This window comes from Penicillium chermesinum, assembly GCF_028974085.1.
Source record: "Penicillium chermesinum strain IBT 19713 chromosome Unknown utg000002l:1.0-5270490.0:1.0-5274688.0, whole genome shotgun sequence".
In the NCBI taxonomy this organism is placed as follows: Eukaryota; Fungi; Ascomycota; class Eurotiomycetes; order Eurotiales; family Aspergillaceae; genus Penicillium; species Penicillium chermesinum.
Window position 1 is genome coordinate 2,130,671 of NW_026695312.1, and position 22,832 is coordinate 2,153,502.

The following is a 22,832-nucleotide window of genomic DNA, read 5'->3' on the forward strand; positions in this document are numbered from 1 at the left end:
TGGCTAGTTATAATTTAGTGTTTAGTCCTAGCGATAAGAGTCACCTGACTTCGTGCCACCCGCGTCTGTATTGCCCACGCGCGCTCCACGAATGCCTCGACAGCAGCAGCCACCATGCCGGTCGTGATTGATCTGCTCTCATCAGACCCACCTGGTCAGGAGAATCTGAGAGAGCGAACAAAGACGCTAGATGCGGCAACTTCTTCACGCCCTCTCCACCCTCAGCTCCATATAGACCCGATTTCGTCGGACTCAATTGACTCGTCCTTGTTCGATTTCGACAGCATCAACAAGCCAGCCAAAAAACGACGAATCAGCAGCGATAAGCGCTCGCCTTTGCGCCGTATAAGTTCAGCACTTGAGAACTCCTTTCCGGATCCTTCGTTCAATTGGTCCGACGATGACTTCCTCCTCCCACCTTCCAACCCCGCCGCGGCAAGGAAACAGCGCGCGCAGAGCGTGCAAGATTCAGACCCGATTTTCACCTCCCCGGCACCTCAATCTCACTCTAAGCCGGTGAAATCTATATCCCGAATAACGATCCCCGAGTTTTCAGATATCACCACCGTCGATGATGACGACCATTCGTGCGCTGGGCCGACGGCAAATATCTCAGCAGCGAAGTTTACGCAGGAGAGCATAGAAGAATTTAGCGATCCATTTTCGGTGCCGGGATTTGCTGATATTGTCAGTGCTGGACAAACGGGGAATTCTGGTGCCTCCTTCTCCAGCAAAACCGCCGCTTTGCTTTCCAGTCTTGAGGCCAAGCACAGGCCGGCTGGTCCTGGGAATCGCAAGGCTGTTCTTGATTCTATGGGACTTCCGAACTTTTCTGATGGCGTAGAGGAGCCTATGGCGCCCAAGCGACCGGCTAGGAAACCCACCAAGATGAGCACGGAAGAAAAGGAGGCTAAGGCTAAAACGCGGGCGGAGACGAAGGCGCAGAAAGATCGAGATCGCCAGCTTGAAAAGGAGAAAAAGCTGCAAGCGAAAGAACAAAAAGCCAAAGAGAAGCAGTTGGCTGCAGATATCGCGGAAGTTAATAAGTTGAAAGTTGATAAGAAGGAGTCCACGCCAGAGATGATCATCGATATAGCATCGTCCTTGGAGGGGAGCAGCCTTGGAAACCAAGCCGTGGAGTTCATGAAAAGACTTGGTGTCCAACATACTTTTTTTGAAAGCCCTATCCCCCACGTGATCAAATGGCGCCGCAAGCTCAATGCTACATACAATGAAGCTTTGGGTTATTGGGAGCCGTGTCCCTCCTACATAGCACACGAGAAGCATATCCTTTGCTGGCTCCCCGCGCAAGACTTTGTGGATATGGTACTTGCATCCGCCGAAGCAGAGCAAGAGACCCTGGACCTACACGTTCTCAAAGTCCGGAGTGCATACCCAGAGCACAAACTCATCTACCTCATTGAAGGACTGACTGCTTGGATGCGCAAAAACTCGAATTCAAGAAATCGGGCATACCAGGCGCAAGTCTTAGCTCAGTATGAACCGGCCGCTACCGAGGCTCCTACTACAGGCCGAGGCCGCGGTAGGAAGAAGAAAAACAAGCCAGAGACTACTCCTCCCGTGGATGATGATACCATTGAAGATGCCCTTCTTAGTCTCCAAGTGGCCCACTCCTGCTTGATTCACCACAGCAATGTGCCCGCGGAATCGGCGGAATGGATCAAGAATTTCACCGAGCACATTTCCACCATTCCCTACCGTCGCGAGCGAATCGAAGGCAATGATTCTGCCTTCTGTATGGATACCGGACAGGTCAAGACTGGCGACGACAAGCTGGACACGTTTGTGAAGATGCTTGGAGAGGTTAACCGGATTACCGCATCAATGGCCTACGGAATCACCAACCAGTATACCAGCGTTACCGACCTAGTCCGCGGGATGCGGATACATGGCCCCACAATGCTTGAAGACGTTAGGGTAAGTCTTAAGTTCTCGATCCTCGTTGTTTCGTCGTGGAGTTTTCCATTCTCGTCAATGTGCCACCGGCTGATTGTGATCCAGAAATCGGCAAACAAGAACGGTGCCTTGACCGAAGCTCGCATTGGGCCCGCTGCGAGCAAACGGCTCTATAAGGTTTTTACAGGCCTTGATCCTTCATCAACTGATATCTAGCGTATACACAAAGATAATGAATACATATTCGCCTACCTCTGCAGGCTACCTTGCTGCTTTCCAAGTGATACCATCTGTAGACGCTCGGCGCCTATCTCGAGAAAGAACCAGTCCCGCTCGCTACCTGTGGAATTTTTAAGCGAGGAATTCTGGTGCCTGCGTAAAGCATGATTGTGTGTGGAGCTGCGGGCGCCTCGTTTCGCTTCTTGACCCACGGATGTCCAATCGGTAAAGCTTAGCCTATATTAAGACTTGAAAAGCCGGCGCTACGGATCCACTGCGCCAGATTTTGTTCAACGCAAGCTCGAAACTGTCTGGTAGGATGATCGGGGTTGGCGGCATCTGGCCGGGCTGGACCGGAGTTCAGTGAGGCCCAGGATTTTTCCATCCGTCGTTCCGCGATCTTATTTTATCTGATTGATTTGATTGATAACCGGCGGAGCCCCATCCTATGTAGTTCTTAAGGTTTTCTCCAAACCCTTCTCTTCTAACATGGCCTGGAAGGGGAATTCGATAAGCCCCACACTCCTGTTCACAACGGGCTTACTCGTTCTGTCGGCATTCAACTATGGCTTCAGTGACCAGGCGTTCTCGTCTGGCCAGGCGATGGACTCGTTCGCCCGCCAATTCGGCGTATACCACCCCAAAACAGATACCTGGAAAGTGAAGCCCCTGTTCACCTCCCTATTCAACAGTTTGAAAGCCGGCGGGCAATTGATCGGCGTGTTTATTGGCGGATACGTGAGCAACACCTACGGGCGACGCATGTGTGTCTTCAGCATGAATGTATACGCCCTTGGCAGCGCCGCAGTCCTGATCAGCTCGACGACGGTAGCTCAAATACAAGCCGGCAGAGTTTTGCATTGTGAGTGCTTTGGATAACGTATCCCCCCTTTTGCCCTAAGAGGCTAATCATTTTCCAAGACGTTTATCTCGGCATGCAGTTAGCTGTCATCCCTACGGCGTTGACAGAACTCGCACCCGCTCAGGTCCGCGGCGGCATATGTGTACTCTACTGGCTTAGTATCAAGGTCGGGGGTCTGGTCGTCACTTCTATCGCGCGTGGGACATCCTCCATCCAGACCGATGCAGCGTGGCGGATTCCCTTTGGACTCATTTTGGTCGTGCCGTCCATCGTCCTCTCCTTGATATGGTTTACGCCTGAATCACCTCGCTGGCTACTTCTTCGAGATCGACACGCTGAAGCCCTCGAGTCCCTTGTCCGGTTGCGGCCGAAGGACGCCTCCAAAGAACAGACCGAAGCGGATTTTCAAGATCTTTCCGACAAGGTCGCTGTCCAGCTGCAAAAGAAGCAGTTTCGCGATCTGTTCACTCGGCAGAATAGACGGCGGACGTTTATTGTCGTGGCTTGCAATTTCTTCCAGCAGGCGACTGGCCAGGCTTTTGCTTCGCAGTACGGGACGCTTTTTGTGAAGCAACTAAAGTCGATCAATCCCTTCAGTGTCACGCTTGGGATTAATGCGATTGATATTGGTGCTATCTGTGTTTCGGCGCTGTCAATCGACAAAGTTGGTCGTCGGTAAGCAGGCTCGAGTTGCTGCAGCTTGAGAGAGCAAGAATGCAGAGATTTGGATCAGGAACGGTCTCGCTAACTTCAAGTAGGGCGCTATTTCACGTCAGCTCCTCATTTCAAACGATCGCTTTGATGACGATGGGCGGTCTTGGTACTGCCGACTCGTCTGACATGGATGCTAAGAAAGGCATCGTGGCCATGCTGATGCTATTCAGCTTCAGTTGGTCGTTGGGCTGGGCCCCGCTGGTTTATGTCCTGGGTGCAGAGCTCCCTGCTTCTCCACTTCGTGAGAAGACTCTCCAGATTGCATATACTGTCAAGCTGGTCACTGAGTAAGTTGGTTTCCGCCGTATCCTCCCTCCCTGACTTTGATCATCTTTCCTTTGCGCTTGCTCATCCCTCGAAGGTTTGCTGTGACATTTTCGTATCCTTACCTGGAGACTGCAGACACCCCGCACCATGTTTATCTTGGTGGGAAACTGGGTTTCATCTATGGATCCCTCTCGGCGGTCGCTTTTGTTTTTGGGTGGTTCTTTATCCCCGAGACGCGCCGATTGGAACTTGAAGACATCGATAAGAAGTTCGTCCTTCCCAAAGAAGGCGTCGTAGCTCTTGAAACAGCCGCGGATAAAGAGGTAAATATTGAAGAGAGGACAACGGAATGATCTTACAATATTCCTGTTTGCCGATTAGCGAGCTGATCAACGTTGGCATCCATATTGTATAAAAGTTCTCGGCCGCGAGCGGAAGAAGGGAAGGATCGCCCGCGGCCGAGAAATTCATGTCCATAATGAAAGCATACATCACTAGCTAGGGAGCCTTTTATCTCACGATTTCACCCCGCATTTATTCTAGATTGTATCCAATACCCAATACCTCCACCGCTGTCTTTTCTTCCTGCTCGCTCTGTCAATACACGGAACCGGGGGATACAACTGAGGGCCCATCGTCAACTTTCAGCAGTTCTGCCACCCCTAGAACCATGAATGGAACCCTCCTGGGAGACTCGCATAGGTGGAGTCCTTGAGGAATATTGCTGGGCCATCCTGATAGGACGAAAACACTTGTTGCCTGAGACTGCTGCCTAAAGTAGCCTGAGGCCACGGTCACATCATGGTGCTTGTGTTCACGTCCTATCCTGTCTCTTCCATTTACCACATCGATCTGCGGGCGCATGTTTCCTCAGTCTCAAGCCTTTTCCATATCGACTGCGGACAAGAGGTAGCGATATTCAGGTATCTGGACGTTTATTACGTGACACTACGATCCCAAACCACCTATTCTACAGGTGACGATGAGCACCAGCGAGACTGAGGTGCCAGAACAACTCTTCCTCGAATTCTCTATTCAAGACATCATTCAAAGGGAAACCAACGGGCTTGCGGTCATGGAACCATGGGCTAGCGCATACGTGGACGCGATCCGCAATCGCAGATTCGGCGATGCGGTGTGGGCACGTTACCATCTCGCCGGGGACGTGGACAGCGAGACCGGCATCATTGGAGACACAAGCAAGAGTGTTCTCCAGATGATCGAAGAAGATGCCGTGGGATACCGGACTGGGGAGTCAGGCCTCTACGCAGAAGCGCTATCGACTGTTTACGAACGGACGAGCGAGTCTGATGGACATCCCGAGGTGATTGAGCTTCTTTTGCGCGTTGGCAAGCAAAGTATTCGGGAGCTGCGAGCTCAATTCAAGGATGAATTTGACAGTTAGTTTGCTTTCCATAGTATTGAATCGAGGCCCTGACGGGATTATGAGCGAGATTACCAGGCTCTCCCGCTATTCTGAACCAACTGAAAGAGAACATAAGAGTAAACCCTACAAGTAATACATAAAAGTAATCAAGAACGCCTGCGCAGTACGAAAACGAACCAGATCGGACTGTGCTCTGTGAACTCGAATATGTAGAGGTTAGCGGACATCAATTTGCCTAGGCTCGAATGCCTTCAGTTCCAAGTCAGACCAACTTTCGACCGTAGAGGTCCTCAGAGGTCTCCACTGTGACCCCAAGGCAACACAATATTTGCGTGGGGCCGGAAGCTTAGCCTCTCTTTGTATGGCCTAACGAGGCATTTTTCACCATTCTAAGGTTGACGCGATGCAGGGGCCATGCAAGCGCCGAGTGTGCCTGAGCCCCTCAGCCTGGCACTGAAAGATACGTGAAAGCAGCCTGCACGCGAATCAGCAGGATTCGTTCCTAGGATCCATCTGTAGGGATAATGTAGTAGGACAATAAACAGCGTTTTGACTACAATATCGGTACCTACGATTATATGCACATGTTTCTGCTTGCTTCGATAGCCCAGTGGGGTGAATGTCGTGACAATTCTGGATTAATCAAGATTTCGAGTTCAGGCTACCTGCGCCTTGGCCTTGCAGGGCATCTCCTGATATTGATAACCTCAGTTGTAACCTCAGTCCACAAATACCCACTTTTGTCATCCCAACATCGACGCGGGTATCCATACCCTTGTCGACGCTAGGCCTCTTTTTTAAAACCTCGACCACACTAATCACCATTTTGGATTCGAAGCGAAAGGGCCTGTGTCCCCACTGGAAACAGGCAATCCAGTTTGGACCTTGAGGTCCTCGAGGGATATTCCCTATGAGCCGATAGCGTAATGAAAGTGTGAATGTAGGAGAGACTGCCTTGAGTGGTATAAAAAAGACCTTCCGCACGTCTGCAGGGGTTTTCGAACTCTTATATCCGAGAGTAATTGATTCTTCGACATTATCGTCTCTTTCCAAGTAACTCTGCAATGCGTGTCCCATCCTACCTCCTCGCAGCCCTCCTCCTCCACCTACGGGCTGCTATAGCTCTGGAGCTGAGCACCACCGATCTCGTCGAACAGCTGTTCCTCGACTTCACCACCGATGAAGTATCTCAAAATGCCACCAACGGCTTCCCCTCGTCGAACCCTGGGCCAGCGAGTACGTAGCCGCCATCCACGAGGGCCGCTTCGGCGACGCCGTATGGGCCCGCTACCACATTGCCGGCGACGTAAACCCCCAGACCGGCATAATCGAGAACACCAACTTGACCGTGCTGCAAAGCATCGAAGAAGATGCCCTGGGCTACAGAACCTCCGACCCTGACCTCTACGCCGACGCTCTGCACTTCTACGGAAACACCAGCAGGGCCGACTCCCATACCGACATCATCGACCTCTTCACGACGATCGGGCAGCAGTCGCTCGACGAGGCGCAGAAAAACCTCGAGAAGCGGGTGACATACGGCATCAAGTGTAGTACAAACTACCTTGCGGCCAAATCCAGCTGTCTCCAGGTTCTGAATAATATGTCCCAGGCACGGTCGAATATCGGGAGCAGGAGGAATATTTACACGTATATGTCGTGCTCTCTTAGGGTTGGCCCTTACCGGGCGTCGAACGATCTGAGCTATTATACTGCGCACTCGGTGGCAAGGTTGATGGAGGATCAGTGCACATATTGTCCTGCGTGCAGTAACAACTTGAAAGTTTCGGGCTACTCGCCTAAAAACTCCGGGCATCGTAAGGTGTGCTTGAGTTCTAAAAGAACGGGTTGCTCGCCTTGAATGATCATGATGGGTAGGGTAACTGAGAGCCAGATTATATGCAGTTTTATAGGGTGGACCGCACGCATTGTCTCTTCCCGTTCTTTCGAGCTAGTTTCTTTCAATAGACCCGTTAATACACCTGTTGGGGAAAACAATAAGACCCATCCGTTGTCGAGGGTTTTGCCTCAGGACCCTCGTACTCCAGTCCATGCTCTGGGTATCTTGTGTATCAATGGGCAAAAAGATCGTGAATAAATTACGTGGTTGCATAGAAAGTTTACTGACTTGACAGTCTGTCATTACATGGGTGTCGACCTGACATTCTAGATGCGATTGTCTAGCGCTTATAAAAGAAGGAAAACGAGGTATCACCCTTCCTGGAGGAATGCTAAACGACTATACCACGCTTCTTCCATCCTCTCCAAGCCGCTAACCAAACACCAACGGCAATCCAGACGCTGATGGTAGATGTTACGGCCCATAAACCGTAGCAACTCCATCCATGGCATTGCCCGTCTGCAAAGCCGCTGCCGCTATTGACAGCTCTTTGGTACGCAGTAGAATATATGACACCCCAAAGCGCAGCACCAAGTGCTGGCATCATGGCAACAATGCCCCAGTTTGTGGCGAAGTTTTCGGTGCCCCAGACTACGGAGATGATGATCGGCGTGAGGGAGAAAGCCCCTCCGTAGCCGAATCCAACGAGGGCAGTGGTGAGGTGAAGAAGTGGCGGGTCGATTAAAGGAAGAGGGGTAGAGAGAAGAAGGTATCCACAGGACAGGATGAGTGCTGATGGGAGAAGGAAGACCATGCGCGAAAGTGTGGGGCGATTGGCCTGCTCAGCTTCGAGCCTAGCTCGACGACGGTCTTCAGGAATTGGAGGGAAGAGGTGCGTTTCTACTGGTGCGAAAAAGTCGGATAACGTTCCAGTCAGGAGACGAGCGATAGTCGAGGTTAATGCAATGGTGGTGACATGTGTTGACGGAAGACCTGCGGGGGGAGCCGCAGCAGCGTATGATCGTGGGGTCAAGGTTGGGATGACCGTACCAAGCTGGTCATGTCAGTAAAACGAACAAAGAAATATGTGAAATCAGGCAGCTTACATTATTGATAAATGACTCCCCAGGGCCGGTGACCAGAAAAAAGCCAGCAGCAAGCCACCACATAGTAGGGTCCTGGAGGAAGATTCGGGTTTCATAGTTGAGCAGCCAATTTTTCTTCCGGCGCTCTTCCTCTTCTCGCTCCAAGTCACGCTTCCTCTGCTGTCTTTCTTCCTCAGAGAGAGTCACCGACCCCTCCTCGGCATCGGCGTTGAATGTGCCGTATGCAGCCTGGATTTCATGCCGAGGTCGAAAGAATTCACTCTCTTCGAGCAATCCACTCCGTTCCAAATCTTCGACCGTCCGATCAATGTACTCCTCTTCCTCGTCGTCCACAATCCGCAAAGCGAACGTACCGATGACGCCAATCACGAAAAGTAAGATTCCCAGGAAGAGAAAGTATCGGAAAACATCCACATCGCCACGACTGCCGTCGACCTTTCGCTCGTATAGAACATAGGTTCCGAGTTGGCTCTGCCACATCCCGCTGAGACCGAATGCAGCAATGGGCACGGCCAGCATAATACCCTTGTGCTTCCCTTTCCCATAATTCTTAGCACAAGTCGCGACGGCGCCAAGGTACATGCAGCTCGTCCCCATCCCGATAGCAATGAAGGCAACGACCATCACCCAGAATGGCCATCCCGTTGCCTCCGACATCTGGAGGCGGACCACTCCTATAGGTGAAAGCAGCAACGATGTACCCTCCACCAAACAAGAACCCTGCAAGTAAGGATAGAGGGGACGGGCTGTACCGGTCACACAGGTAGCCGAAAATTGGCACGAGAAGATACATTGAAACTGCCGCCGAGATAGACACAGCATTGACCCTGAGTTGGGAGTACTGGAGCCTCGTCAGCAGAAGGTGGCCGTATAATGAGAACCCAGTGATGCTCCCAGCACCAAGACTATCAGAGCAGTTTATTAGCATGAACAACGTCCGCTAGACATTAACAGGTCCTTCCCTCACCAGGTAACTACGCCCCAAACGAAGCTTATGACACGCACGACTTCCGTGTGCATCTTGCGTATGTCCCGCTCGACAATCCCCTCAACAACATCGTTGAGAAGCCCGTCATCGCTGCCGCTGAGCAGCCCCGAGCGAGACGATGCCCTCGATTGACGGGAGCCGGCCCGTGACCGCCGCTTCCCGGGTGTTCCTTGTCCTTCATACCCATTCACGCCGTCCTGGAGGAGAGATCGGTGCGCATCGAAGTCCCGCTTATCGATCGGAGGGTCGGCATGGCTGCTAGAGCCGGGCATGGTCGTTGGTGCTCCAGATGAGATCCCCAGAAGGGATAGGTGTCGGAATGGGCTGAGGAGTAAGCCCGTGATAGTTATGAGCCCAGCGCAGTGCTCTGGGAGGTATTTCACCGCCGGACAAGAGTTCAAGATCTCGCGGTCCTGCGGCGACGGTATCGCCGGTAGGCGAATGATAAGCGTCCGTGTCAGCTGGGTGGATCAGTTGCTTTGTTGTCAACGCTCCACACTACGTCATTGGGCCTCAAGCAAGGTCATCCCGGTCAGCCCCGTGCTTCTGAAAATACTAGGTATGTTGGCGTGGTATAAAAAACCGAATTACCGGCTTTGAACGATTGTGAAATCTGTAAGGGCGAGGTTGGAACTCGAGCTGAAGGCGGCGATGCGCTTATCAATCACGTGACATCAACCGAGGCTGACAGGGTTCTTGGTGGAATCTGATGAAGACCGGGATCGGTGCTTCTGTATTTAGGTATTTGAGTTTATTTTAGTTTGTTGATTTTGGAGGTTGTAGAAGAACTCGGGAATATCATGTACATGCAGCGCAAAGCAAATCATAAGCTTTGTTTGAAAAGAAAACACGCCGAGACCATCCGTCAACCCAATGGGGGGTATAATGAATAAAAACAAGCCAAGCATTGGAAGTAGAAGTTGAACCTCCGAAAATGAAAAGTGAGTCCTCATGCGCTTAGTCATGCAAAACGCCGATGCATCAATAAAAAGCCAACAAAGTAAGACTGGGTAAGGCCCCTGAATGCAGCGAGAAATGGATGTTGGGTTATCAATAATCCATAAGGGTCGTGAGTTGTGCTATCATGAAGACAGGATCCAAAACGCGAAGAAGAACCACGAAGAAAAGAAAAAGAAAGGAAAAAAAAAGAAAAAGAAAAAAGAAAAAAAAAATTGGCGATGTAGAAAACTCTTGACCGTAGGCAACCGTCTATTTCAAAACGCCGATGGTTGGAGAGAGAAGTATGCGGTAGATGCTGGAAAGTGGAAAGAACAAGCATGCCTTTAGAAACTAACTTCCCCGACATCCTGCTCCATCACGTTATCATCCCAGAACTGGTTTGACGGCATATCAGGAACATCAGCAGGCTGGGCACCAGTAGCAATGCCCTCACCCTCGCCGCGTTCAAGGAATTCATCCTTTGTTACTTCTTTCAGAATCCGCTGGAAGTATATGCGCAGAGTGCGAAGACCGCGCAGATACCCACGATCAATATCATTGGGATGATGAGGAGGACAAGGAGTGTCTGGTGGGATCTCGTCTTCTCCAGTCACACAGTTGGCAAAATCCACAATTTTTAATTCCACGTCCACATTGTTGTGGCCGTCCTTGGATTTGCTCCCATTGGTAGGGTTCTCGGTCTGATGGCTGGGATTTGGTGGAGGGGCAGCTTGCTCGCCGTCATACAGGATCAACAAGCTGCTGGCATAAAGGCGATATCTCTTCAGTCTTCGAATCATGGATTCCAAAACAGCCAGCTTCTCCAGGATGATCGGAATCTTCTTGGCGACGCTTGTATAGCTGACTCCATCATACAAGAAGCGGGTGAGAGCGTCTTGGAACTCACGACCGGATTTCAAGTCACGTCCAAAATACTTGTCTTCGAAGATGTATTCCTGCTTCTTGACATTCCAAGCTTGCATTCCACAAAGACGGACTCCCAGCTGCTGTGATGTTGTTGACTGGCATTTCCGTCGCTGGGACTTTTTCTTCTTCTCCGTTGCCTCCAAGCCATACTGCCGAGTGCCCATCTTGAGGTCTAGCACGCAAGGCTTGTTCATTCCAGCAGTGAGATCTTCGAGCAGGAGGAAGAATTGAACACGGTCATCTTCTTGTGGCTTCGCCTCCTTAGGGTTACTTGGCAAATGGGTGAGCCGGGTATCACTTGGCGCGGGACGAGAAGACGGCTGGACAGAAGACGCGGACTTTCTCATCGGACTGTCATCGGTCAAAGTTCTCCCGGATACGGGAGAGAACAGTTGGCCTGACTGCCGTGGACTCGGATGACACTGGAGCATCGCTCTCCATGGAGAAAATATCATCCTCTTTATCACCACCATATCCTTCGTCATCAAAGAACATCAAATCTCCCGGTTTCGAGTCCATCGAGATTCGCCTCTGAAGACCACCTCCAGAATGCCTTCGCCGTACTGCCTGGCCGCGATTAAGGGACTGTGTCCGGTTAGAGTCATTCTCATGGGTGGGACTCTCAAGGCTATTTCGATTCTCATCCAAAGCCGTCGATGCTGAGGATGACAACGTTAGGCCGTCACGACTGGACGATATGATGTCTTTCGCCGCAGGGTTCAGACTCTCTCGTTTGCTCATCGCTGAGGAACGAGGATTGGATCTTGACAGCCCATTCTCCGGTAAGCTTCCATGTCGATCCGAGATGCTGGGTGGATTTTGAATATCCGATGTGGCTCGGGCTAGATGCATAGGTCCACGTGCATGTCGGCGGTGGTGATGTATAGCAGGCGGGCTGAAGACCTCGCGGAGAACTTGCTCCTTGAGTTTTCTATTCACGGTCGTCGCGCCCCACTTCTTCGTCTGGGGAGTCCGAGAGGTGCTCGATTTCGAGTTTGAATCACGTCCATCTGCTGAATGGGGCCGGTTGATTGCCGGATCATCCATTAAGCGTGACCGCTGGCGGGAGAAGAGATCTTGAGGAATGATATGGCGGTTGTTCTCAAGAACAACCTTGGCTGTCACTCCTGTAACTTGACTCTGGCTCACAATCCGCTGTGGCTCTGGGGCTTCTGTCGGCTGAGTCCCATCCGCAGATACTCCGTTGGTTCGGCTCGAGCGGGTGCTGGCAGGGTCATCGGCATTGCCATTTACGCGTTTCGATGTTTTAGAGAAAGTGACGTTCAGAACACCAATGTAACTGACAGCAGGTTAGTAATTGAGTTGATGCCAAAGGGGATAGGTCGATAAGGCCGCCATGCACGCTCGGTAGAGCCCGCGTTCTGGGGATCCCGTGCGCAAACAACCGCTCTATCGACGTTGAAAACATACCGTGGCAGAAAACGCAGCATCTCAGGATGTCTCTTTTCAATGCGCTCATAAAACTCATTTTCACGATTATTCAGCTGCTTGCAAACAGCACGGCGAGAGAAGCGAAATACGGTTGTATGGCCACCGACTTGGTGTCTGTAAGGCTTGAGTTCTACGGCCCCTAGAGGGCCAGTGGTTTTGCGACGTAGAGAGAGACGGGAGCGTTGGGTGGGCGTAGCGGTGGGCGTGACCCCAGCGTCGTCTGTAAGACTAGACTCCTCGATAACTGACTGATTACTTTCATCTGCAGATGCCTCTGATTCGCATGTAGAATCCACATGGTGCTCGGGAATAGAGCCCAAGGAGTCTGCTCCACTTTCTGTTGGGGACCGTAAACCGGACAGATCGCCGTGCAGGATCTTACTTTCACTTCTAGAACGGATAGAAATATCCACGCGGCCGAGTTCCTTCTCGGTTGCAGGGATGTGACGCTCTTGAGAGACCAACATCAGCTCATGCCCTGGCTCTGGAGCTGATATCTCAATCGACTGAACAGCATGCGGATCGTCCGAGAGCTGACCCGGGACATTAAGTCCTCCTGGTTCATTCACCCGCTCGTGGGGGAAATAAACGGCAGAAGATATCTGCTCCTCGTTGCATTCCTCCTCTGCGATCCGTGCAAGATCCCGGCGAGTGTCCTCTTCACTGGGGCTAAATTCTGGAAAGCGCTCAACATGGGGTTGTTGCTGGAAATAATCCCGGCCACGTTCCGAGTATTGTGTCGGGATACTCTTGGAAAATGATGAGCCGTGTCGCCCTCCTGGGGTGAGATGGAAGTTCCTGATTTCTTCGAGGAGACTTCGAGGGAGTGCTGGTGGGCGACGCTTATGAAGATCATCTGCTTCTGCCTGCCATGGTGACTGTGCTGAAGGCTGCGGTTCCATCGACGGCGCATCTCCAAGGACAGGAAGGGATACACTCTTTCGTAGGGTCCCTTCGCCCTCCATTGCAGGATTCGCTCTCTGCAATTGAGATCCCATCATGGGCTCTGGTGGCTCTGCGCCTTCTTTCTGGGGGTGAGTGCGGTCATCCCATGTTTTTCGTTCCGGCGAGGTAGCGGTATTCTCTTTAAATAAGCCTAAGTAGTGACTTGATTTACGACTGCGCACGTTGGATGCAGGCTCTGCATTCGCGAGGTTGGCCTCAATTGAATTGTCCACTCGCCCGCGACGACCTCTGCTTACACTCTGTTCCACCGTAGCACTGTCTGAAGGGTCTCCAAAGGGGCTGAAGGGTTCCCGACCAAATAGCGACCAATCTTGACCAGGTGCGGAGGAGGCTAGAGCTTCAGAGGCTTGGGAGACATTCTCTAGCGCAGAGGGAAGAAGACTGCGTTCAGCCAGTGAGCCTTGAGAGGCATCAATCTTCGTACCTGGTTCAGCGGTAGGCACCGATGGTACCAATCGGATGCCGGGCTTTCCTTCCTGGCTCTTCACCTGATCTGCGGTGAAGACAGCGGAGCGCAAGGGAGAGAATGGGGAGACATCGGCGGAAGAATATTGCAGTGGGGAGCGCAATGGATAGTGTCTGCGGACGTCAACTTCCATGCGGGAAGGGTCGACGTAGGAATGATGGGGAGAGACCTTGGAAGGAGGACTTGGAGATCCGGGCACATCATTCAGGGTAGGAATAGCATTCACCAGACGGTCATTTTCCAAGCCTTGTGCGGGGGGAGTTGGGGAGTGTTTGCACCACTCTCTGAGGGCAGATAGTGGGTAGCAAAGATACTGTCTCGTTCGGACAGCTGTGGGCTGTAAAAAGTGTCAGGATGGAGAGGGGCATCCAGCGGGACCGTGGAGGACCTTTTGACGGCAAAGGGAGCAGCAGGACGAGACCACTGATGCACGTTGGGGGATTCGGCGCGCGATGGCGAGAACGCCTCTTGAGCCCCCTGGGACTGGTGTCGGCCTCGCGTCAAGTGGTGACGTGGGCTGGCCCGAGCGATCGCAACGTCCTCCGAGCAATCATGTTGGGCAGGCGCGGCAGGTGTCACCAGGGGGCTAGGCAGGGTATCTTCGGGAGCGGGCGGCGGGTTTGACATGGGGAGGACATTGGTCAGGCCTGCACGGTTCGGAATGGTCTGGAATGCAAATGTGAGGATGGTTGGTTCGCAAGAGCAGAGGTGGGGTGAACGGCCGGTACAGACGACAAGGATAGGGAGGGAAGACGAAAAGGCAGTGGAGAAGGGGGCACCGAGAACACGGATTAGGATAGAAGGTCGAATGGGTGAAGTGCGGGAATTGGGGAGTCGAAGCACGTTCGAAGAGGGAAAGATCTTACTGGGAGAGGCTGACCGCAAATCGGGCGGATAACCGGGATCAGGAATGTCGTGGGAAGAAGAAAAAGTGAAGAGATAAAGGACTGAGTGAACCTAAAAGGCTTATTGTACAAGCGTCACCGCCCTGAGGTCTTATGAGTGGGGATGAAAACCTTGGGAGGTGCTACTGCGTACAATCTCTTGAACCTCGATCAAGCTCTGATTATACCATGATGCAGAATCCCTGGAGATCCAGTGGGGGACCAATCAATGAAGTCATGGTTGATCCAATGGAGTTTGGACTCAAAAAGCGATGGAGCTAATTTAGTTGACTCGGCCAAAGTGGACCAGGAAGCAATCTGGAACAAATAACTCGGAGAGAAGTCTCATCTCCTGTTACCCCGGACTCTTTCGAATCTTCCTCCTCTTCTCAATGGAAGGATTTCCGCTTATCGCCCTCAATCTATGCTCTATCAGCACAGGGTTGATGCTGTCCAACCAGGGTACAGATCGGCAGCTTTATTCTCATTCTAGTATTGAGATCCCCCAGCCCAATCCCAACCCCAACCCCCTTATCTTCACCGACCTCTTCTGGCAGACTTGGACTTCACCCTTTAGATCCCACAATACGCCGACTTCAGACATGATCATCGTCGAAAAACCTTGAATTAGCAGTTCGGGGAGGACGGAAGGTGGAGGTAGCTTCAGACCACTCGCCAGACCAGCAAGGAATCGGCTAAGGCTCTGAAGGGTTAAGTTCTCGGGTTGATCATGTCGCTTTCTGCAGCTGCTGTCTGCCAATCACGATGCGGCTTGCATGCCGCGTGCTGGCCTCGCGGACAATCATAGGCGCCGTTAGGAACTCTTTCATTCTGTCGGGTCAATCCCTGGTTTTGTGGTTTGCTTTCCTTTTTATTTACGAGGGGATCCGACGCATTCTTTGGTTTCGTCCCAAGGAAACCCCTTTCCCTGAATCCTCCAGGAGTAGTCGCAGCCCCATAATGCTTAACCTAATTCCTAGGAATCTTTACGGCTGTGCCTTGGACCGGGGCTCCTCCAAGGACTGTTATGACATGGTTATTCGGAAATTGGTGTGCGTCTGAAGCATGGCTGGCAATGCTCGTCAGTCCACTGCGGATTCTTCCCTCAACTTGCAACAGCTGGCCTTACGTTCCCCACGCTACACAGCGTTGAAATGATCAGGCAGAGCATCACCATGTGACAGGGTTGCAAGGACTAGGATAGCACCCTTGCTTGGTAACCGCCGAATTTCCAATAACGAGCCGATGACCAGTACTGTATCTCGAACCAACGTGATTGGAGCCGTTTCGTCTTCGTTTTGGCAAACTGGCAAACCCTGTGTTGCCGGGCAATGCTACATCCTCTAATCTCGGCGGCATACCAGACGAAGTAAGCTGGCGGAGCCACTCTATAAGCCGGACAATAAGAAGCTTGGCTTTGGTTATTCGGCACTTGAAAACAGCTCATGAATATCAGTGGATTGAACTGAACGAGGAATGCGATCCTAGGCTTGAAAATCACAATGCCTCATCAAAGTAGGTCTTAGTTCCACTGGCCGTATCACACAGAAGCATGGACATGTCACTGGTGCTACAGTGGCATCCGTAAACCCAACATATACAATTTTTCGTTTCGTAAGTATGTTTCGCCAATATTATCCATCGCCCTCGCATACCTTGCATGCCTTGGAGCGCCTGAGTTTGTGGTGCTACCTCATCAGCTACTGGTAAGCTCGGCCGCGTCCGTCAGATGGTCGGAGGGCTCGTTGTAGGTTCGTGGGCTTTGGGCTGATTCAATTTGGCGGGTTACTCTGGATGATACGGGATTTAAAAAAGTGCTGCGATGATGGTTATTCTCATCTGTAAGTGTCACTACAAGTACGCGTGTTTCGTAAGTTCCCCTCGGGCAAGTATTAAAACTAGGCTTGGGGCCGTGTGTCAAGATGAGCTCTGGATATTACGATCTAGGGTTCCAGATATAAATTCGACAATGATCCCCCTTGTTACAGCAAATACGGAGAGTGACTAACGTATGTGGTGGAAAGCATGGGTTGCTTAAACTTCTCACTACGAACAAATCAACGATAGACCGATCCGAATATCGGAGCCAGCCAAGGATCGTGCGCGGAAAGTCATTTTTCATACGAAAAGGAATTTGCCTACAAAAAAAAAGGCAGCATCTGTTGGAGTTGATGATCAGGCCATCCAGAATATTGAACAGTTGATGGCTGCGTAGTCAGAATATTTATCTCCTTCGTCGCATTAACGTAAAAGGAAATCTCCATGAAATGAAACCCTTCGGGACTTGCCCAGCATATTAGGTTGAGTAGGGAACTTTTTGAATTAGATATGTCAAATTTTATCTTAGAACACCATACCTGTTATGTATTAGCTTATGAATCATCCACTGGTGCGATCATGTGCTATTGTAGTGATTGCTTCACGCGTTCAAGCTATACCCATAACGCACCTACGAATTGCCCCCAGTGCCTTAAATGATGATTGCCAATGATTGGGATGTGAGTATCAACGAGAATCATTCGCAGGCATCAGCTCCAAGTCCGCGGCCTAGCTTATTCAAGTTCAAGTTCAAGCTCGGATTCCCTTCCAAGCCTAACATAGCGAAAGATTAGCTATGGCTCTTCAGCGTCATCCATAGTCTTGCAAGTCGGGTCGAAATTTTGTAACATGTCCTATTCCCGATTGGCATGGTTGCAGAGTAAGTTTATCGAGCGATGTGATTTCTATTAGTTCCTTAAGCCTAGTCAGTGAAGTTCTTCGAATAGATTACCCACGGGGAAGTATGTGTTCATGATTTACCCTTGGAACTGAGCATCGACCGTTGTTCCTCTCCAGCTTCATAGATCTCAGCGTTATGATGTCAGAGGGGCAAGTGCAGTCCAAAAGTACTCCTGTGCGCTCCATTCTATGGCATTATTTGGTACATTATTTGAGCCAAGCGAGTAACGAGTGTGATAACGAGTGACAAGCGGGGGCCCCAACGCCCCACGGGATGTGCCGGGCGGATCATGATCCAACCAGAATCCGCGATGGTGTGAAGCAGCTGCAGTAGGCTCGAAATCACGGCCTTAGCGACTACCCTAGCGACTAACCTTAGACGAAGCTGAAGCTCCAGAGCCACTCATGTCATGGTTTCCCCCGACTTCTGAATCTAGCCCCCCCTCAGCTAATAACTCCGCCTATTCGCATCCCCCCCCCTTTCCATTTCTCCTGCATGAACTCTTCCTTCCTGACTCTTGAACTCGCTTCAATCGACCTTGCTTCTCATATTCCTGGATCTTCAGCAGATCAGCCGCTTGTCGAGGATTTGCATGTATATTCGCCGATAACGGGAGCTGCAACTCTTGTGCCGCAGTGATCGCCCGAGGTCCCTGATTAGGCAACATCCTTTTCTCGCTTTCGAGCAAGACAAACCATTGGCAAATAGCGCTCTTAGTCGGATACGAATACCTGCTCATTGCGGTCGTGCCCTGACTTACGCTCAATATGGACCGGTCGTTGCAGCTCAATACGCAGGCGCAGCCAAGCCACAACCGCCGCTACTCATTTACAGAGACGCCATTAGATAAAAGCCCTTCGCCAGAGCATCAATACCAGTTTTCGTCACCAACCTCGTCAATTGCGACGCCGAACATGAATGCGAGCCCAGCGTCGCACCACCATCCAGTCGAGTTCCGCAGGGAGACATGGTCGCAGTCGCCTCAAAACCAGTATATATCTAATGAGAAAGAGCGACATCTACAGGAGGAAGGACTTATACCAACATACTCTAAATATCCGCCCCCGGAGCAGCATCCTGCTCTCTATGCCCCCATTGATGATGCCATTGAACAAAGACACCCCACCTCACAGGCGGAGCCCCTCCAGCCACAGCCCCCAAACTCCCCCGGACCCATACCCCTCAAGATAAACCCAGATGTGCCCAATCGAAGCGATACTATAACGGTCGCTCCAGACAGCAATCCATTACAGTCACCTAAAATCCCTTATTTTCCACCTCCTGCGGCCGTCAGGTCATTTCAGGCGCCAACTTTCGAAGATCTGGAAACTTTCCACCAGCCCGGCCAAATTTCGCACCCCAACCAAGATGTCCAGGGAGGTGCATGGAATCATGGACTATGCGATTTTTCGAACCTTGGGACTTGCTGTCTCGGGTTAGCTTGTCCCTGTATTCTTTATGGAAAGACACAATATCGACTGGGGATGAAGTCGAAGAAAGACGACCCGACAAATATGCTCGGATATAAGGTCTGCAACGGCGCCTGCACAGGAATGGCGTTGCTATGCGGATGTCAATGTAAGTTCGCCGATAGGTCCTCCCGATTCGGACGTTCCTATGGAAAGGTTTCAATGCGCGGGATGCTAATATTGGTAGGGTTATTGGCTACTATACAACATACCAGAACTCGCAGGGCATACGGAATCGATGGCGGGGTTGGGTCAGACTGTGTGAGAGGAACCTGCTGCCTGTGCTGCACTCTCATCCAGGATGAGAAGGAGATTCAGAAACGGGAGCAGATGCGCAACCGAGCAGCCGTTGAGAGGGGGACGGTTTTAATGTCACCGTATACATCGCCGGGGCCGATGACCTATCCCCCGCCTCCGAAATAAGGATGTTCGGAATATTGGTTAGTCATGTAATCTGCCTTCGTGGATTCATGTTTTATGAAGCGAACATGATTCTGTATGATACCAGAGCTGCTTAGGCTAGAGGCCGTATGAGAACAGTGATGCAAATGATTCTTATGTCGTCAAAGATTCACACCGATTAGAACTCAAGGGTAGTTCGCATGGTCCCGGGGGAACCAGATCTGGTCTGCCGGGTCGATCTTCTCCACTCTGATCCGGATTCCTTCAATCAGTTAAAGCACTTGCGCCAAGATAACTCGATCTCCGAGGTTAAGATCGATGCTTTTTATAGCGGAATCCCCACATCTCGCAGCACCAATATGTTGCTGGTGGGTCCAACCAACCTCTGGTTCGACAGGGCGACATACTAGGAGGAAAAGAAATGGAGACGACTTTTCGACTCTCCTCACCTGCGAACTTTGTCTAGTAGCTGGCCATTATCACCATTATCCCGTACATCCAAATAATATATACTAAAGATGTCTCCACCTCACGGTATAATATCTCTACGGGTCGAAGAAACGAGCATAAGAAACGCAAATCACGAAATTACCCTTCTGCATCATATTCTCGATCGATAATGGCTGCAATACACTGACATTCGCTACGCCCCTCAAGTCAAGTGGTTCGCAGAGGCCCCCGCCCTCCCCATCGCTTCCGCATGACTGATCGTCAATGCGCCATGACGCCAAAAATGACCCCCCCACTTCTTTTGCACGAGGGATTCAAAAGCTCCCCTGCTAGCACCTCCAGTGCTGTACAAAGTAGCTCAATATCAATAAGCAGCCATGCGTGGACTCGACGGAAGCACTGAAGCTCTGCTCCGCGTTGGCCAGGGCGCGCAGGAGCGCGTCAGACACGGCTGGGATGCCTTCGTGAACTTTGCTGCTCGCGACAACGTTCTTGAGGTCGCGCTGGGTTTGATGTGAGCAACCCTCCGGTCGAAGATCCGTTGTCGCCCACGACTAACAGTGACCCACGTGGAGAATCGCAAATGCGTTTACTAAAGTCGTGACGTCTTTTGTGTCCGATGTGGTCTTGCCGGTTGTTTCACTGCTTCCGTTTCTGAATCGGAATATGGATCAGAAGTTCGCGATCCTCTCCAAGAGCCCCAACTTTGTCGAGGGCGAAGGGTATAACACGGTCAAACAAGCCCGGGATGATGGGGCGCTTGTGTTGGCCTGGGGGTAAGTATTGTGACTTGGAGGTTCAGACGGGACCTTTTAACTCTGGGATCGATAGTGCTTTTATCGAGAACTTCGTCAACTTTGCCGGGGTCAGCCTTACGCTGTTTGCAGTGGCCCATCTGTATATGCTCGTCTCCCACAACAAGATCATCAAGCCTACCGTTCGATGCAGATATTGCAAAAAGTATATCAGTGCTGAGGTACGTTTCCGCTGATGCGTACGTCGTCAAGAGTGGAAGGGCTGAGTAGGAACAGGCCTTGCGGTGCATGAACTGCTCAACATGGCAAGACGGCAGAGAAGACCTACCCAAGGACAACATGAATTTGAACAATGACGAGGAGTAATGGTCAGGATCACTATAGCTAGTATAGGTGGCTGCACGACAAATCTAGCTGATTCTTCTGTCCAAGCGACCTGTATCTTTCACTGTTCGATTCCCGCGAATGATGAATATCACCAAACATTCAGAGCCTGCTCAGGCGTCCCTCGAGGTCATGACGAAGATACGAAGTGTTTATTTCTTTGACAGAAGGAGCCCCTGCTAGCCCCATCGTCCGGCTTAACTCTCGTTCGAGGATATTCAGCACATTTTCAACACCTTCTTTGCCCTTGTAAGCCAGACCCCATAACACGGGTCGTCCAACCAAGACATAATCTGCGCCTAAAGCCAACGCTTTGAAGACATCACTTCCGCGACGGATTCCTCCGTCAAAAATGACCGGGATTCGGCGGTTCACAGTCGACGCGATGTCGGGTAACGCTTTGATGGTGGACGGGACGCAATCAAGCTGGCGACCACCATGGTTCGAGACAGCGATAGCATCAACGCCATACTCGATCGCAAGCAAAGCGTCTTCGGGGGCGAGGACCCCCTTGAGAATAATTTTCATCGTGGTGGTTCGGCGAAGGAAATCAATGGCTGATTTCCACGTAAGAGCAGCATTATTGGTCCTGTCCCCGTATTCTTGTAGTACTTCGCTGGCTTGCTTCGCCGTCCGTGCATCCATCAGACGGCGATTGAAGCTTGGTTTCCCTTTGTCTTCTTCTCTCACTGGCGGGAGATTTTCGAGACTGATCCCGGTCGGAAGAACGAGTGGTTGCTGTCGCTCATTAATCCGGTTCCCGAGGACGGGAGTATCCACGGTAAGGACGAGCGCCTCGTACCCAGCTTTTTGTTATGTTAGAGAATATTTTTCTAGTGTTTGGTCATTCTGGGGGAGATTCGTACTTTCCGCTCTTTTTATTAGTGGAACACTTAGCTCTAGATCGGCAGTCAGGTAGATCTGGAACCAGAACGGTGCAGCAGTATCACCTTTCTGCCTAACGGAGATGACGTCTTCGAGCAAAGTGGTAGAGTTTGACGAGAGAGTCATATTCACTCCTGTGGATGCAGCTGCCCTTGCAACGTCAAGTTCGCCTTCGGGGTTGGCTAATTTCTGCATAGCACTGGGCGCAATCCCAATCGGAAGCGAGAAATGGCGACCGAGGACTTCAACTGACAGGTCGATTCTTGATACATCACGCAGAATTCTGGGGAGAATATAAAGGCTTCACACGTAGATTAGTACCTCTCTCCTTCTTGCGGTTCGGGCCATGTCACACCTATTGAAATCTGCGATGTTCCTGGCGACTGCTGTTTCATCATCCGCGCCACATGCGTAGTAATTGTAAACCTGGCGGGGGAGCTTCTTGCGAGCAAGAGCTTCGACCTGGTCGACAGTAATTGGGTCTTCTTGGCTCATATTGGATCTTCCTTTTGCGCTTGCGCCACGCGATATTATTTTTCCAAAGACCTTTGAAAGAGCTTCAAGTTGGAGATGAACCTCGCGAGACTCATAGAATTTCCGGAAATTTATCCGAGAATCTAACTGTACACTTTAGCCCCACTGCAAAGGGGAGCTTAAATGATATCGAGTCCCTTGATACTGCCATATTAGAGCGTGCCTAAATAGGACCCTTTCTCGGCTCTGGAGTTGCCCAGGTGGGGTTCAGTTCATACAATCACTGGCTGTTATCTTTAGATTTAGATTACAGGTTGGAAGCTGTCGACGGAAATGTGACAGCCACTAAGAAATCGTAGG

The 22,832-nt window shown here is 51.2% G+C and overlaps 11 protein-coding genes across 11 annotated transcripts; 6 read left to right on the top strand and 5 right to left on the bottom strand.

Moving 5' to 3' along the window:
• Nucleotides 1-114: 114 nt before the first annotated feature.
• On the top strand, nucleotides 115-2,133 carry N7468_001615 (uncharacterized protein; the record flags this gene model as incomplete). Its single annotated transcript, XM_058470912.1, has 1 exon — nucleotides 115-2,133. The coding sequence occupies one exon, from the start codon at nucleotides 115-117 to the stop codon at nucleotides 2,131-2,133; it is 2,019 nt and encodes a 672-aa protein (XP_058334053.1).
• A 492-nt stretch (nucleotides 2,134-2,625) lies between these two features.
• Nucleotides 2,626-4,332, top strand: N7468_001616 (general substrate transporter; the record flags this gene model as incomplete). The annotated part of the gene is made up of 4 exons (XM_058470913.1): nucleotides 2,626-2,998; nucleotides 3,058-3,673; nucleotides 3,757-3,999; nucleotides 4,074-4,332. 4 exons carry the CDS (start codon nucleotides 2,626-2,628, stop codon nucleotides 4,330-4,332), a joined length of 1,491 nt encoding a protein of 496 aa, XP_058334054.1.
• A 629-nt stretch (nucleotides 4,333-4,961) lies between these two features.
• Nucleotides 4,962-5,384, top strand: N7468_001617 (uncharacterized protein; the record flags this gene model as incomplete). Its single annotated transcript, XM_058470914.1, has 1 exon — nucleotides 4,962-5,384. The coding sequence occupies one exon, from the start codon at nucleotides 4,962-4,964 to the stop codon at nucleotides 5,382-5,384; it is 423 nt and encodes a 140-aa protein (XP_058334055.1).
• A 1,046-nt stretch (nucleotides 5,385-6,430) lies between these two features.
• On the top strand, nucleotides 6,431-7,037 carry N7468_001618 (uncharacterized protein; the record flags this gene model as incomplete). Its single annotated transcript, XM_058470915.1, has 3 exons — nucleotides 6,431-6,550; nucleotides 6,604-6,916; nucleotides 6,979-7,037. The coding sequence occupies 3 exons, from the start codon at nucleotides 6,431-6,433 to the stop codon at nucleotides 7,035-7,037; spliced, it is 492 nt and encodes a 163-aa protein (XP_058334056.1).
• Nucleotides 7,038-7,597: 560 nt separating this feature from the next.
• Nucleotides 7,598-8,969, bottom strand: N7468_001619 (transporter mch1; the record flags this gene model as incomplete). The annotated part of the gene is made up of 2 exons (XM_058470916.1): nucleotides 7,598-8,260; nucleotides 8,313-8,969. 2 exons carry the CDS (start codon nucleotides 8,967-8,969, stop codon nucleotides 7,598-7,600), a joined length of 1,320 nt encoding a protein of 439 aa, XP_058334057.1.
• Nucleotides 8,970-9,275: 306 nt separating this feature from the next.
• Nucleotides 9,276-9,572, bottom strand: N7468_001620 (transporter mch1; the record flags this gene model as incomplete). Its single annotated transcript, XM_058470917.1, has 1 exon — nucleotides 9,276-9,572. The coding sequence occupies one exon, from the start codon at nucleotides 9,570-9,572 to the stop codon at nucleotides 9,276-9,278; it is 297 nt and encodes a 98-aa protein (XP_058334058.1).
• Nucleotides 9,573-10,583: 1,011 nt separating this feature from the next.
• N7468_001621 (inositol polyphosphate kinase family protein) lies at nucleotides 10,584-11,513 on the bottom strand (the record flags this gene model as incomplete). Its single annotated transcript, XM_058470918.1, has 1 exon — nucleotides 10,584-11,513. The coding sequence occupies one exon, from the start codon at nucleotides 11,511-11,513 to the stop codon at nucleotides 10,584-10,586; it is 930 nt and encodes a 309-aa protein (XP_058334059.1).
• Nucleotides 11,514-11,520: 7 nt separating this feature from the next.
• On the bottom strand, nucleotides 11,521-14,677 carry N7468_001622 (Inositol hexaphosphate kinase KCS1; the record flags this gene model as incomplete). Its single annotated transcript, XM_058470919.1, has 3 exons — nucleotides 11,521-12,466; nucleotides 12,598-14,296; nucleotides 14,365-14,677. The coding sequence occupies 3 exons, from the start codon at nucleotides 14,675-14,677 to the stop codon at nucleotides 11,521-11,523; spliced, it is 2,958 nt and encodes a 985-aa protein (XP_058334060.1).
• A 3,743-nt stretch (nucleotides 14,678-18,420) lies between these two features.
• N7468_001623 (DUF614 domain protein) lies at nucleotides 18,421-19,387 on the top strand (the record flags this gene model as incomplete). The annotated part of the gene is made up of 2 exons (XM_058470920.1): nucleotides 18,421-19,231; nucleotides 19,347-19,387. 2 exons carry the CDS (start codon nucleotides 18,421-18,423, stop codon nucleotides 19,385-19,387), a joined length of 852 nt encoding a protein of 283 aa, XP_058334061.1.
• Nucleotides 19,388-20,351: 964 nt separating this feature from the next.
• On the top strand, nucleotides 20,352-21,095 carry N7468_001624 (uncharacterized protein; the record flags this gene model as incomplete). Its single annotated transcript, XM_058470921.1, has 4 exons — nucleotides 20,352-20,488; nucleotides 20,550-20,750; nucleotides 20,806-20,950; nucleotides 21,006-21,095. The coding sequence occupies 4 exons, from the start codon at nucleotides 20,352-20,354 to the stop codon at nucleotides 21,093-21,095; spliced, it is 573 nt and encodes a 190-aa protein (XP_058334062.1).
• A 120-nt stretch (nucleotides 21,096-21,215) lies between these two features.
• On the bottom strand, nucleotides 21,216-22,493 carry N7468_001625 (alpha-hydroxy acid oxidase; the record flags this gene model as incomplete). The annotated part of the gene is made up of 3 exons (XM_058470922.1): nucleotides 21,216-21,919; nucleotides 21,980-22,299; nucleotides 22,354-22,493. 3 exons carry the CDS (start codon nucleotides 22,491-22,493, stop codon nucleotides 21,216-21,218), a joined length of 1,164 nt encoding a protein of 387 aa, XP_058334063.1.
• Between the last annotated feature and the right edge of the window lie 339 nt (nucleotides 22,494-22,832).